Source organism: Aquarana catesbeiana, linkage group LG11, assembly GCF_042186555.1.
Source record: "Aquarana catesbeiana isolate 2022-GZ linkage group LG11, ASM4218655v1, whole genome shotgun sequence".
Classification (NCBI taxonomy): domain Eukaryota; kingdom Metazoa; phylum Chordata; class Amphibia; order Anura; family Ranidae; genus Aquarana; species Aquarana catesbeiana.
Window position 1 is genome coordinate 71221335 of NC_133334.1, and position 16385 is coordinate 71237719.

Genomic DNA, 16385 nt, shown 5'->3' on the forward strand with positions numbered 1-16385 from the left:
TGGAGCCCCTTATAGAAATGTTATATACAGTTCATGGTACATTATCATGATCAGTATGTTGTAGATCTAATAAGGAATAAGGAATGTGGCATGACTAGGATTTATACCACCCAGAGCAGGGTGATTTTTAACACTATCTACTACAGAAAAACATTACAGTACTTTCATTAATATTCATAAAATGAAACAAATAATAATAACAAGAAAAGTAATTTAGAAAGTTAAAATTTTGCACTGTTCCTTTGAATTGCCCCTCACATTAGTAGTCAGTGGTGAGCCCCTGTAAATTGGTGCTCTGTCCAAAAATGTCCCCTTATATAAGTCGACAGTGTAGTGACTCTTTACAGTCGAAAAGTGCCCCTGTACACTGGTGGTCCACACAAAAGTGCCTCTCTTCATTGGTAGTGTACATAAAATTGCCCCTATAAATTGATGGTCCATATACTGAAAAAGTGCCCCCTTTTTCCTTACATTGGTGGTCCTACAGTGGAAATGATGACCCTTTTTTGGTAGTCATTGGAAGGATTGCTCAGTTACATTGCTCATGGAACCACTGCTGGGACAAGGTCTTCTAGAGCTTAGGGTGAACATGCCAAACTGCACCCCCCCCCAAGATGTATGAGCATTATGTGTAAGCAACCCCTCCCCCACAAAAAAAATGAGCACTAATCTGCATGCTTATCCTCTAAGCATAAATTCTCCCTACTCCCAAAATAAATCTGCTTCCCCTGCTGAAATCCCCCCAGCACAAATGCCCCCAAAAATCACCACTTCTAGCACAAATCCTCTACTGTTCAAATCCCTTAAAATTTCCTCTTTGAGTACACATCTTACCCCCCGCCCCACTCCAAATACTCCCCCTCCCCCCATCTCCCTCCTAGCTCAAATCCTCCCCTCCAAAAGAATTTCCCCTCCTAGCAAAAATCCTCCATTCATCCCTACTAGTACAAATCCCCCACCCCTAAAAATGTTTCCCTCCTAGAATGATTCCCCTCCCCTTTTACAATATCACCTTTTCTAGCACAAGCCCCCCCCAAACTCCCCTCCTAGCACACATCCTCTTCCCCATTCCCTTCCCAACAAAAAATCCCCTAAATCACCACTTCTCGTACCCCCCAAATTTCACCTCCTAGAACAGTGTTGGCGAACCTTGGCACCCCAGATGTTTTGGAACTACATTTCCCATGATGCTCAACTACACTGCAGAGTGCATGAGCATCATGGGAAATGTAGTTCCAAAACATCTGGGGTGCCAAGATTCGCCATCACTGTCCTAGAACAATTCTTACCCCCTGCTTCCCCCCAAATTCCCCATCCCAACATATATCCCTTCCCCCAAATCATCGTGGTGCCCCCCCCCCTCACATGATACCACAGTGCCCAGGGCAGCTTTCCTTCCTGTCCACCTCTTGTCCTGGTCCTGCATGGAACCCTTAGCAATCTCTGGAAGAACCCCAGGTTTCCACAAAACACTGGCTGGGAAAGTTTGATTTAGACAACGGAGGTCAACTGCTTGTTACGCTATAATAAAAAATCTACTTTACACTGTTTTTATTAAGGATTGACAAGTGATGGATAATCAGTATATCGCAAGCCTGCATAATATGCAAAAGCAATATATATTGGTTTCAAATTATCTACAGCTACATATCAGGTTTTCTGAAACCTTAGTTCTTGGTGCTGAACAGATAATATTTACTTATCTGAGTAATATTTAACTAAAAAAAAGTGAAAGATAGAAGACTGCTGTAAAACAATCAAGCAATACTATTGGCTTGTTGTCAGTCATGGGTCTCACCTGAGAACTTGTGAAAACACAATTTATAGTCTGGTAACATCTCAATAAATCTTTTTGCACTTTGGGAACGCTTTGGCTGTTTACACACTATACAATAGCTACCAAACCCCTTATGCTACCAGTTTATATTGATTGAAATCTACATTTACTAAATGGATGCAATATAGAAATAGTGCATGTTTAAATACCTGGAAAAGAAAGCAACAAGGCAGACAATATGACAATGTTTGAAAAACCTCAGATCAGTAACTTTTCGGTGTGGGACTATGTTGTGTTTGGAGCTCTCTTAGTTGTTTCGGCAAGCATTGGAGTCTTCTTTGCAATTAAAGAAAGAAGAAACAAGACATCCAATGAATTCTTGGTGGGTGGGAGACAGATGACCTGTGGACCTGTGGCTTTGTCACTAACTGCTAGTTTTATGTCTGCAATTACCGTTCTGGGGGCTCCAGCAGAAGTTGTCCGCTTTGGAGCTCACTACCTCTGGTTCCTTGTTGCCTATACCTGTGTGATCATAATTTCTGCCGAACTCTTTGTACCAGTATTCTACCGGTCTGGGATTACTAGCACTTATGAAGTAAGTAGCAAGCAAATAAACTTGATTAATCAAAATGAAATAGAAAATCTGTACAATAGACCCTAACTGAAGCAAAGAAAAATTTGTTTCATAATGGCACCTTCTAGTGTGATTTTACAAAGTATTGTCTTTAATCGATGTAGTTGAGACAGTTGATTTACAGTAATTTAGATGAAACCAGAGTGGAAGTGCCCAGGAAGTGGACCCCACCCCTTGGTTACTCATTTAGAAGCTCAATGGACTAATAGGATCCACTGAGGAGCAAATATTACATTTACACATTAGAGCATTAAGACCCTATCCATTTTAACAACATTATACACATACGACCAGATTTTTTTTTTTAATTGTGCATGTGAACTATTTTAACACACTATTCTAACTAAATTCTAATTGTTTATGTTTGAGTAGTTTCTGAATTAATGACCTGGAACAAGCATGCAGATTAGAGAGTCAGAATGAAGTATGAACTCCTGATGTGCATGCTTGCTTGGGCCAATGCCACTTAAAGTTTTAAAGCCATTGGATTATTTATCACGATGGCCAAGCCATTTGTATTTTCTGTGGAAGCAATGGCAGCCTACATATTTTCTCTATATGTTTCCTTTTCAATGTGATTTTTTTAGAAATCATTTTTATCATCATTTTCATTACAGTCAATAGCATAATTAGCTAGATATGCATGTCTACAGAATATATGTATAAGATAAGTAAATTGACCTCACCTGACCCCACCTTACCTTACAGCTGGATTTGTGCTTTACTACATACAAGTTAATTATGATTAAAAAGGGATCATTAATAAGACACAATCCAGCATTAAATGTAAACTATTGTTATTTGCATGCACTGCAAAGGATCTTACTATTTAATTTCTTACAATTTCATTTTACAAAAGCATAACTTATGTAATGTTTCCATTACTGTACATTATTTGTGTTTTATGATTGAGAATGGATATCTCACTTCATCTAAGGAATTATGGCACAGATCAGCTAAATGTACCAAACTTTTGTTATTTTATTAATATATGGGCAAAATAAGCCACAAAGACTGTCACGTGGGTTATCATTCTTTAACCACTTAAGGACCAAGCCTATTTTTGAGATTTGTTGTTTACAAGTTAAAACAGGTTTCTTTGCTAGAAAATTACTTAGAACCCCCAAGCATTATACATTTTTTTTCTAACACCCTAGAGAATAAAATGGCGGTCGTTGCAATACTTTCTGTTACACCATATTTGCGCAGTGGTCTTACAAGTGCACTTTTTTTGGAAAAAAATACACTTTTTTGAATTAAAAAATAAGACAACAGTAAAGTTAGCCCAATTTTTTTTTTATATTGTGAAAGATAATGTTACACCGAGTAAATTGATACCCAACGTGTCACGCTTCAAAATTGCGCCCGCTCGTGGAATGGCACAAAAATGTTACCCTTAAAAATCTCCATAGGCGATGTTTAAAAAATTCTACAGGTTGCATGTTTTAAGTTTCAGAGGAGGTCTAGGACTAGAATTATTGCTCTTGTTTTACCAATCGCGGTGATACCTCACATGTGTAGTTTGAACATTGTTTTCATATGCGGGCGCTGCTCACATATGTGTTCGCTTCTGCACGCGAGCTCGGCGGGACGGGGCGCGTTTGAATTTTTTTTTTCTTATTTATTTTACCTTTTATTTTTTATTTTTGCACTGTTCTTTTAAAAAATGTGTCACTATTATTCCTAGTACAAGGAATGTAAACATCCCTTGTAATAGAAAAAAAAAAGCATGTAAACATTCCTTGTAATAGAAAAAAAAAAAGCATGACAGGACCTCTTAAATATGAGATCTGGGGTCAAAAGGACCTCCGATGTCATATTTACACTAAAGTGCAATAAAAAACAATAAAAAAAAAAAACATTTTGTCATTTAAAAAAAAATATAAGAAAGATATATATATCAACATAGGGGGAATGCCGAGGAGTTTGAGAAATTATGGGATGCATGGCTTGCTACTCCTGGTATAAGTCCAATGGAATTGGTTCAGATGAGACAATTGAGAGATGTATAAAGTTTGACTATGTAAAGGGAGTCACCCAGTTGGTAGACTGACTGATTGCAAGATAGTTTAAGGGGCATGGAGGGAGGAGAGTGGGGAAAGGGAGCCGGGCATGGTACATGAGATGGAATATGTTTATGACACTCTGAGTGAAGGGAAAGAGATTAAAGTGTGCGATGTAAATATTTGGTGGAGCAACTAAGAGTACTTGATAGATCATTTCAATGTTTCTATGATTGAATACAATACACTGTGTATCATTCTTGACATAAACTGTTTGTTTTCTATGAACAATAAAAACCTCTTTGATTCAAAATAAATAAATAAATAAATAAATGGCCCTTTAAGAGCTATGGGCAGAAGTGACGTTTTCATGTATGGAGATGGGTGGGGGCCATCTTCCCCTCACTCGTCTCCATATCCAGCAAGGAAGAGGATCTGATCGCCTCCAACGCTGCCAACGGCTTTGGTAAGCAGCGGAGCGCGGCGAGAGGGGGGCCCTCCTCCCCCGCGCTGATAAAAGTGATCTCGCAGCGAATCCAGAGACCACCATTATCAGAAACTGGACCGCCGGCCGAAGAAGAGGATACTGGGGTTATGGCAGCTAGCTGCTGCCATTACAACAATATTCCTCTTCAAAGTTAGGATGTATATCGGCGTGCGGCGGGCCAGAAGTGGTTAAAATAGGAGGTATCGATTGAGAGCAGGTACAGTAGGTATTTGACCTGGTGATAAAAAAAAAAACACAATTCTACAACCGAGTACTATTTAATAACGTGTAATGACCATTATTAGAAAAAAATTATCATAAATTAACAATGTGGAGTTTATTAACTGATCCGCCTGAATGAACATGCTTACATGTAATATGTTTACATCTAAACTTTTTTAGGGACTTTTTTTTGGATAAAGAAGGGAAAGGTTTTTTCGCTTTCTTTGATTGAAAATACTTTTCTGTTCTGTAGAGGACACTCTAAGACACTAAGAATCATACTTACCTAGGTGGATGCAGCATCAGTCCGATGAGACTGAGAACTGAGACTGAGACTGAGAACCGAGCGATCAAAGACAGCTGATCACTCGGTTCTCAGAGCTCCATGAGCAGAGAGCCGGTGACTGTCAGTCACCGGCTCTCTGGTCTGCCCCCCCTTCACTGGAGAGCTGGGCTGTGGAGAGGGTGGGAGCCGGACCATATGGTCGAGGTCTTGCCCCAGCCTGAACCGGCCCTGTGACATCAGCCAAAAGAGGGCTTTGGAGTCATGGGAGTGCACTTATGTGATCCACAGGAGAAATACAGCCAAAAGAGCTTTGGCTGTGCTTCTACTGTAAGGTATTCACATAGTGAATTGTTTTATAAATATATTCCATAAACTGACATAAAATAGCAATTTCAAATGAAATGTGTTATATTGTTGATTTTGTATAGCCTAATCTTTTTCATTAAAGTGGAATTCCAGGCTATACCTAACTAATCTAAAAAAAATGCTGCCTCCCCCTACTAACACCTATGCTGACTAACCTGTGTAAGAAAGATGTATATGCATTGCTTACCTATTTTCAGTCCACTCTGGTCTGGTAACATAATCTGGCTCCCCTGTGTCAGTCAGCAGTGGCTGCAGGAGAGACGACGGAGCACTGTCAATAGGTGGGCCATATGAGGCTATAGGGGACGTCACCACCCCCTGTGTTGCAGCCATTGCTGAGCGCTGTTTCCTCTCTCCTGCAGCCACTGCTGGCTGACACAGGGACGATCGTGTGACTAGACCATAACACACTGAAAATGGCCAAGTATATACTGTACATCTTTTTTACACAGTTTAGTCAGATTAGGTGTTAGGAGGGGGAGACGGTATTACGATTAGTTAGGTATAGCCTGGAATTCTATTTTAAGTTGTAGAGACAGCATTGTATACAATGCCAAGTTATATATTTATCCACAGTAATCTAATATAAGTTGTCTCTGTTTTTTTTTTCCTTCAGTACCTGGAATTTCGGTTTAGCAGACCTGTCCGTTATGTTGCTACTATTATGTATATTTTGCAAACGGTAAGATTCTCATACAATGGAGAGAACACAATCAAAAAAAATAATGCTTCATGGAAACAATACAATTCTCAAACCACATTTTATTAAGATTGAATATGTTCACAGTAATCACAAATCGTGATTACTTTTAGGACACAAGTCCTAAAGAAATAACTAAAGTAACTCACAGGTTAAGCATCAATATATTATTATTATACAGGATTTATATAGCACCAATAGGTTACTCAGCTCTTTACAATATAAAAGAGAGACAGTACAGTTACAATAAAATAAAATACAAGAGGCTTCTGCTCATAAGAGCTTACAATCTAATAGGGTAGGGCAAGTGGTACAGAAGGTTGTAACTGTGGGGAATGGGCTGATGGAAGTGATTAAAGATTAGCTGGATTCACGATAGGCGGTGTTTGCACCCTCTTTACCAGATCCAAAGATCCCACTCAGAAATCACAATGCCAGGGGGTGTGACCGGATGTAGGAGCCGGTGGAGTGAGTGAATGGTGGGATGTGAGCCTCCTCTCTGCTATTGAAGGATCGTTCTGCCTGGCGGCTCTGTGTTTTGTGTTGGCGATCCTGCTCCTGGTGCTCTGAACTGAGGGAGTCGAGGTGGAGGTGTCGCTCGGCGCGGGAGTCAGTGGATGAAAGTCGTTCCCCACTGTAACCTGCTGCTGGTGCTGCTGCTGCCACTGCACCTGTGCAGCCGGAGCTCGGGAATCATCGTACCCACTCAGAAAAACGGCAGATCGGCGCGAGTGAGAAGCCAACGTCTCCGGAATCGGGAGAGCCTGTGTGGCCTCCGCCGAGAGTCAGCTGAAGAATCCCTTGTGGTGCTGGTCGGTGCCCGGATTGCCTGCTGGTGAAGCACAGGGACAGGAGAGTGCAGGTGAGCGATACTGTTAGTGCAACTGCACGCTGGGACTATTAAAGGCAGCTGGTGGGCTGTAATAAGTGCTGGGATAGAGCGCAGAACGCTGTGGGACCCTGTGACAGGGTTGTACAGTTGTGGACTTTGATTTTAAGGAGTAGATGTGCAAGTAACCCTGCTGTACAAAACAAGGGAACGGAGGGGCGCCCGGGCATTTATTATTCAATTATTAAGTTACTGAGTAACACAATACAGCTCAGCATAATATGCTCAACCCAACAAAAAAATTTTTCTAGTGCCACCTGTACTGCTATTAGTAACGTCTTTGTCGGCTCTGGGCCATCCACCTTTTCTTTTTTGGAAAAATTTTTTTTTTTTTGGTGTTATTTACATTTCAAAGTCCAGTTATGTCTCAATCCCTGCGATCCGCAAAGGAGAAAGGAAGCCAGGCGGCAGTGGCAGCGGCAAAGTTTGAAAAATATGCGCATACCCCCGAACAGACTCCCACAAAAAATGGGCAGGCATCGCAAGCAAAAGCCCCTGTGGATAGGAAAAGCCAGGGGCAGGTTTCAACAGCCACAGTGGGAGCAGGGCTTAAAAACGTGAATAATAATAAAGGTGCAGGGACGGTGGAAAAAGAGCATATACCAATACCAGTCAATGTCCCTACAACGAAGGTAGAACCCACCCTGAGGGAAGTACTGCAAGCTGTTAATTCATGTAAAACATCGTTAGAGGGACTAAGTTGCCAAGTCAAAGAGGTTAAAGAAGAACTGTCACTAATAAGGCAAGATCTACAAAAGGCGGTAGAAAGGATAACTGCCCTGGAGGGAAGGGTGAGCCAAGTGGAAGATGACGTATTCCCCTTACAGCAAGAAGTTAAATCTATGAAGGATCAACTGGGCAGAGTCATTGAAAAAATGGATGAAATGGAAAATCGTCTCAGAAGGGACAATGTGAGGGTAGTGGGACTACCAGAAGGGAGCGAAGGGCACAATCCTATTGTTTTCCTGGAAGGATGGCTTATAGAAATATTTGGAAGAGATGCATTTTCTTTACAGTTCTCGATTGAAAGGGCTCATCGTGTCCCTTTCAGGGCACCGCCCCCTGGAGGTTACCATAGGTCTATACTAATGAAGTTCCTGAATCATAATGATAAGATAACCCTACTGCGTAAAGCTAGAGAGAAGGGACCCATCTTCTATAAAGGATCCAAAATCTCATTCTACCCAGACTTTTCACCAGAATTGCAGAGACGTAGGGGGGGGTTCGTGGAGGTCAAACGCAGTTTACAAAAATTTGATGTTAAGTATGCACTACTGTACCCAGCCCGGTTACGGATAGAGGCAATAGGCGAAATCCTCTTTTTCGACTCTCCGACAGGAGCAACACGGTGGCTTGAAGGAAACAAACAGAAGCTGAAATTCAAAGAGAGGAGCCATACAAGTTAAGGACACGGGGGCTGAAGTTCGGGAACTTCGGGAGGAACTATGAATTTGGCAAAAAATAGAAGAGGGATCTTGTATTTTAGAGTAGAAATGAATGAAGGGCACAATACTACACTTAAAATTTTGTATATGGGTAAATTTTCAGTTAGGGGAGGGGGCAACATGGTAGAATTGGGAGTGGTATATGGGATGTATGAGGTGGTCACAAATAAAGCCCCATGGGCGAACCTGGTAAGGTGAGGGAGGGGAGCGGGGGGGAGAGGTGGGGAGGTTGGGTTGGGTGGGGTGGGGGGTGGGGCGGTCGGGGGGTGGGGAGCAAGGTGTTTAGTAAAATTAAGACAGAGTAAATTAGAACACACACAGTGTCCATAGTGGAACACAGGGAGGTAGAGAAAGGGGAAATGGTAGGGGAAAATTTTTGGAATAGACACTAGTAGGAAGAGTAGGGAAAGCCCTATGGGCATTAAGCACAGAGTGCAATTAAGGTTTCTTTTTCCTTCCTTTTTTTTTAACATATAACGTATTTTACTGATTTTGTAGTAGGGCCCTTTTTTTTTTCTTTGTTGCCCTACGGGTTTGGAGTCACAGAGGGTAAATGTGTTTTTTTTTTTCACACAATACACGTTATTGAGCTTAAAGCTGTTTTTTTTGTTGTTGTTGTATTACTGGGTGTTTGAAGTCCTCTCCTACTCTTTGTTTCCTATGCAGCCTAGGGTTCTGAATATAGGTTCCTGGAACATTCGAGGGATGGGGAATCCAAATAAGAGGTCCGCCATCTTTTCATTGTTGGAAATGAGGGGGGTGGGCCTGGTCTGCTTGCAGGAGACCCACCTGACAAAGGATACCACGACATATCTTCAAAATAGGAGATATCAGGCCCAATATCACTTGGTATACTCCTCATATTCCAGAGGGGTGAGCATATTGGTGAAAAGTGGAGTGGCTTTTTCCTGCCGGCAGATTAGTATAGATGGCATGGGCCGCTACATCTTTTTGTATTGCTCAATAGAAAATAGAATTTATATCTTAGCAAACATTTATATCCCCCCACCATTTAAACTTGAAGTGTTGTATAAACTAATGGAATTCATGCTGGATAAAACAGGCACCCCGGTAATAGTTGTAGGAGATTTCAATGAGGTGATTAACAAAGGTTTGGACAGATTTCCATCGAGAGTCCATCTACATAACCTCGCAGAGGGCCGTCTGGGACAGTTTTTGGTAGAGGCAGGGCTGACGGATGTTTGGAGGGTACAGAACCCCGAAACACGGCAATATTCCTGCTTCTCCGCCTCCCATTCTGCCCTCTCCAGGATCGATATGGTCCTGGGGAATGCAGAAGCATTGCCAATGATAAAGGATGTGGTCTACTTCCCGAGAGGGGTCTCGGACCACTCTCTGGTGGTGGTGTCAGTCAATATGGGGGGGAAGGAGACCCGAGGATTCTGGAAACTGAACCCATGTTGGCTGGAGTTAATGGGAGAACCAGGGAAAATAATAAAAAAGCTAGAAGAATTTGTAAAATCCAATGAAGGCTCAACTACAGTGGGTATGCAATGGGACACCTTGAAGGCATTCCTAAGGGGGTTATTGATCCAAGGGGTGGCAGGGGTTAAGAAGAGAGCAAGAGAATGGGAGGAAGGGATTACCTGGAGGTGGCAGAGAAACAATACTTAGATGATCCAACACCGGAGAAGCAAAAGGTATGGAAGGATAAACAAGAATCTTACAGAACAGCAGTATTAAGGAAGGGGGAGAATAAGCAACTTTTTCAGAGACAACGGGGCTTTGGAGAAGGAGAAAGCGTGGGACGTATGCTGGCTTATTTAGTGAAAACCAATTCCTCCTCTTCGACAATCCCTGCAATTAAGACCCTAAATGGTGAGATTTCTTCCCATACTTCCGAGATTACGAACACATTCAGGAAGTACTACGAAACTCTGTATAAGTCGCAGGGGATGGCCGGAGAAGAGGATATGGATGAATTTTTTAAGGATATATCAATCCCTACCCTTACAGAAGAGGACAGAGAAGGATTAGATGCCCCAATAACATTAACTGAACTACAGCAAGCGATGAATGGGATGGCAAACCAAAACTCTCCGGGGCCAGATGGTCTCCCGATTGAGATCTATAAGAGATATGGGGAAATCCTGATACCAGAACTACTTAAAACACTGAATTGGGCACTGCAGGTAGGGAGTCTGCCTAACTCTATGACCGAAACTAACATCATTCTGCTTCATAAAGAAGGGGGGGATCCGTTGGACTCGTCGGCATATAGACCAATATCTCTGCTATGTGCGGATGCCAAAATACTGGCAAAAGTGTTGGCAGCCAGATTAAATAAAATTATCCACAAACTCATACACTCGGACCAAACGGGGTTTATCCCCAACAGGACCACTAGTATGAATATAAGGAGGGTTTACCTGAACCTCCAGACCCCGACAGAGAATATGGGTTCAAGAGCCATTATGTCTTTGGACATAACTAAGGCCTTTGACAGCCTTGAGTGGGGCTATCTCTGGCAGGTACTGGAGGAATTCGGATTCGGTCCCGTCTTTACAAAATGGATAAAAACACTGTATAATGCCCCAAGCGCGAGGATCAGGGTTAATAATGAATACTCGGAAAAAATCTGTCTGGAAAGAGGAACGAGGCAGGGGTGTCCTTTGTCCCCCCTGCTTTTCGCTCTCGCAATGGAACCATTAGCAACCTGTATTAGGTCTAGTGCAAAGATAAAGGGGTTCATAAGAAGTTTAGGAGAAGAAAGGATTGCTCTATATGCCGACGATGTTCTTCTTTTTTTAGGAGACACGGAGGGCTCCCTTAAGCAGGTAATGGACACGGTGGAGAGGTTTGGTAACTTTTCAGGACTAGTGGTGAACTGGAAGAAATCAGCACTTCTACCAATAGATACCCTTAATAATCCCTTGTCGCTGGGGATCCCCCAACTGAGAGTTGTTTCAACAACTTGGGTATAAATCTGACAAAAGATCCAAATCATTATATTGAAGACAACTTAGTCCCATTATTGTTCAAATTTAAGCGCAAAATAGATATTTGGAACCGACTACCATTAACAGTAGCCGGGAGAGGCAATCTAATTAAGATGGTCTGGTTACCCCAGTTATTGTACTTGTTACATAACGCACCGGTGTGGCTGAATAAAAAATGGTTTAAAAAAATCGATACGTTATTCAGGGAGCTGGTATGGAGGAGGGGTAAGGCAAGGATCAGCCTACAGAGCCTACAATTGCCAGCCAAGGAGGGGGGAATGGCACTCCCCCACCCAAGATGTTACTTTTTGGCGGCACAACTGCAGCACATAAGAGGTGGAAATGCCAACAGGGGCCTCTTGACTCTGGAAGCGCCACATAAGATAGTGGTGGAGGCATTAGAGGCAGACTCCCTCCCCGGCAGTAGCCCCACAACCAGGATGTTAATAAAGGTTTGGAAGGCAACAAAAAAATTAATGGGATATGATGGGTTTACAGAGTATGCTCCTTTGTGGCGCAACAGAAACCTACAGGAGGTGGTGGCTATGGAGGAGTTTAAAGAATGGGAAAGATGGGGTATAAACAGACTATCCCAGTTATATAAAGGGAATGTATTGAAGTCTTTTGGGGAACTTCAATCTGAAAACGGGATTCCAAGACAAACATTTTTTAGATATTTACAAATGAGATATGCTCTGAGCGCTCAGTTTAGGACACGTCCCTTGGTATGGAACAATGCACCACTGCTTCAGAAAGTGGTCAAATCAGAAAACGTAAAGGGCTTTATTTCAGAAATTTATGCGCAACTGTGTAGTAAAAACACTGTAAGATCAGAACATCTTGGATGCAGGGAAGGATGGGAGGAGGATATTGGGAAATTAACAGACGTACAGTGGAGGAAAATCCTGGAGATGGGTCAGACGGTATCGGTCTCTCCTTCACAGAGAGTTTCCCACTTAATGCTGATACATAGAGCATACTACACTCCCAAAAAATGATTTAGATTTGGCCTAAGAATGGATGCTAAGTGCCCTAGATGCGGTGAGGAGGGTGATTTGATACATATGGTCTGGAGATGTCCCAAGCTAGTCCGGTACTGGATGGGGGTAGTAGAAGCTATTAGTGGCACGTTTGGGACATCCTTGGAAATAGACGTCAGACTATGCATCCTTGGATACAGAGTATGGGGAGAGGAGGAGGTAACGCTAAAAACGGCGGTCCTGAGGTGCTTGTATCAAGCCCGGAAGTTGATCATGCAAAGATGGCAAGCAGTTGGTGGAGGAGTGGGAAAAATCTATAAACGAGACAATATGGAAGGAAAGAGCCCTATACATCAGAAGGGGGAAGCTTAGAGAATTTGATAAAATGTGGAACCCCTGGTTGACAAAAGTAGGATGTAATGACTAGTTGATACTGTGTGTGATCCCGACTGGTGGGGGAGGGGGTGGGAAGGGTTGGGTGGGAGGGTCAGGTAAAAAGATGTATTTTATGGAAATAACAGGTTAATTAATGAGAGTAGGCAGGAGGAGCAGGGTAGTTACTTTGAAGGTGTAGTATGTTTTACTGACGGTTAATCTTGCTCTCTCTTCCACTACTTTCATATCCCCATTGTGTGATGTCAAAATATGTTTGTTGGAAGGTATGTAAATTTTAAGAAATGTTAATAAAGAATATTTAAAGAAATCACAATGCCTTGCAGCCATAACCAATTCCAGTGTCATGATTACACAGTATCCCTAAATGGCGCTCTCAGCCGAGATTTCATCAATTTTGGTTTTAAACTCTTTTATCCAGCAGCTGCATATGTACATTCTGAATACACTCTAGGTTAGTAATGAATATAATGTATGACATTGATTGTATCATGCGTATATCAAAGACTAATGTGTATTACATCTAAAAAAAAAAAAAAAAAAAAAAAAAAAGGATTCACGATAGGCTTCCATGAAGAGATTCATTTTCAGGGATCGCCTCAAAGCAGCCAGAGTAGGAGATAGCTGAATTGATTGAGGTAGAGAAACACATAGGATGGGAGAGGCTCTGGAGAAATCCTGGAGACAAGCATGGGAGGAGGAGACAAGGGAGTTTGAGAGCAGAGGGCCTTGAGAGGAGCAGAGGGGACAGTTTGGGTGATATTTGGAGATAACATTGGTGATTTAGCTCAGGGCAGAGTTGTGGATGGATGGCAATCGGAAGCCACTGTAGGGATTGGCAGAGTGGGGTGGCAGACACTGAGCGGTTGGTAAGGTAGATGAGTCTGCCAGCAGCATTCATGATAGACTGAAGAGGAAATAGCCTATGGAGAGGCAGGCCTATGAGAAGGGAGTTGCAATAGTCAATGTGAGAGATAACAAGGGAGTGAATGAGTAGCTTGGTGGTTTCATTCGTTAAAAAAAGAGGCAAATTTTAGAGATGTTATGGAGGTGAAGTCTACAAGCTTTTGACAACAATTGGATTTTGGACTGAAAAGACAGGTCAGAGTCTAGGATTACACCTAGTATCCTGGCGTGAGGGGAGGGATTGATGGTTGCATTACTGAGCTTTATTATTATTGATAAAATGTCATGGAGGGAGGCAGAGGGGGATATTATCAGCTCAGTTTTAGAGACAGGTAGATTTGTGCATCATTGGCGTAGAGATGGTATTGGAAGCCGTGGGAGGTTATCAAGTGACCAAGTGAGGAGGTGTAACTAGAGAAGAGAAGGGGTCCAAGAATAGAGAATTGGGGGACCCCTACAAAAAGAGGAAAAGGAGAGGAGGAGTCAGAGTTGTATGTAACACTGAAGGAGCACTGTGATAGGTAGGAGGAGAAACAGGATAGAGCAGAATCTTGGAGGCCAGGGGAACAGAGTTTATTGAGAAGGAGCAGGTGTTTAACAGTATTGAAGGCTGCACAGAGGTCAAGTAATAGGAGTATGGAGTAGTGGTCATTGGTTTTAGCAGTTAGTCAATCATTAGTGAGTTTTAGTAAGGCAGTTTCTGTGGAGTGCTGCAAGCAAAAGCCAAACTGTAGGGGTCAAGAAGGTTGTTTTCAATGAGGTAGGTGCTCAGACGGTTGTAGACTGAGAGTTTTAAAAGTTTAAGAAAGGAAGGGTAACCCCTGGAAGTCGCACATCTATGGTGTCCTACTGCAATAAATGGAATGGAAACCTCAGCCTGGACTTCGACTAGGCTACGCCCCCAATGCATTTCACTCCCCCTCCGGTGCTTAGTGAATGGTGGCAATGAGATAGGTCTTAAGTTGTTCAGGTTGGTGGGGTCCAGTGTGTGCTTTTTAAGTATGTGAGTGATCTGTGCATGCTTTAGAGGAGAGGGGAAGGTGCCAGTAGAGAGGGAGAGATTAAACATGTGAGTGAGGGAGCATAGGATAGAATAGGAGGGTGATCGCAATAGTTGTGAGGGAACAGGATCCAGGGGACCATTGGTTAGGTGGGCATCTGAGAAAAGTTTTGTAACCTCTTCATTAGTAGCCAGTTTAAAATGGATACATGGATACAATATAAACTTGTATCCATGCCTCATATGGAAGTGATTAAAGATTAGCTGGAGGCACGATAGGCTTCCATGAAGACTATCTTAAAGATACAGTTGATGTGATTCTCGCTCTTCTTAAAATAACAGTTATTTTCCTTGCTTGTCTACCTTAACCTCTTTGCGCTGGCAGTACGCATATATGGGGCACCTCGGCAGGTGGGCCTTAACGCTGAGAGGCTGCATATGTGCATACCAGATTGTAAACAGAGTTGTGCCGAGGTCGCATGTAAGCGGGGGTATAGTGTAGCATTTTCACAGAGGGAATCACACGTACTGACTTTATAAACCAGGCAACGTTTATTACCGGAGAGACGGTAGTAGAAAGAGCATTTACAGCAGTAAGGCACATAGTTTCACTCCAAGCATGGAGGCACAGATACACAAATACACAGCACAGTCACTTCTGATGTAAGCGGTAATTGTATTCGTCAGCACTATAGGCACTTTCCACTGACTAACACAGTATAAACCCAAGCACACGATGCGTATCTGTAGAGGCTGCTATTCACACACGTAACAACGGTATTCCTTCAGCAGGTGGATATAGGCATCTGATCCGCTTGTCCCGCCCTCACAGCGAGGGCACCGGTTTTATTATCTGCAACGGGGAGTCTCTTATCTGACCAGGATTGCTGTTGCAGGACTCCTGAGCTATCCCTCACAAGCCTGAACACTCTCCCTATCTTCTCCTAACTCTCCCTGACAAGCGTGTTCTCTACCCCTGTCTATGCACACACGTGAACTGAACTAAACGTAGCTGGGCTTTCTTAGATAAAGTATACACCCAAAAATGGCTGACCAAATCTTCCAAGATTTGCTGTCCTTTCCGGACAGCAGGCTTCTCCAAAATGGTGCTGGAGACAATGATAGAGGCCAGACAACATATGTACACATAAACATATCAAATAGACTGGAAAGTGAGTATATACACTTGCTAACCCACTACCTCTTGCAGCCAGCTAGGCTGCCCTGCACTACAGCTGCCTACATTCCCCCCCCCCCTTTAAGAATTGCAATCCCTTGCATGCACCTAAGGAGAGGTAATTAACACAGTGCAATAATATAGCATGCAATAAGACAAG

At 42.7% G+C, this 16385-nt stretch overlaps 1 protein-coding gene across 1 annotated transcript in view; it reads left to right on the plus strand.

Moving 5' to 3' along the window:
• The first annotated feature begins 1847 nt into the window (after positions 1-1847).
• SLC5A12 (solute carrier family 5 member 12) overlaps positions 1848-16385 on the plus strand; it is a 130820-nt gene continuing 116282 nt past the window's right edge. The window contains exons 1-2 of the mRNA XM_073604548.1: positions 1848-2372; positions 6392-6457. Of these exons, the coding sequence (XP_073460649.1) occupies positions 2016-2372; positions 6392-6457 (423 nt within the window). The 5' untranslated portion in view covers positions 1848-2015. The remainder of the gene's footprint in view (positions 2373-6391; positions 6458-16385) is intronic.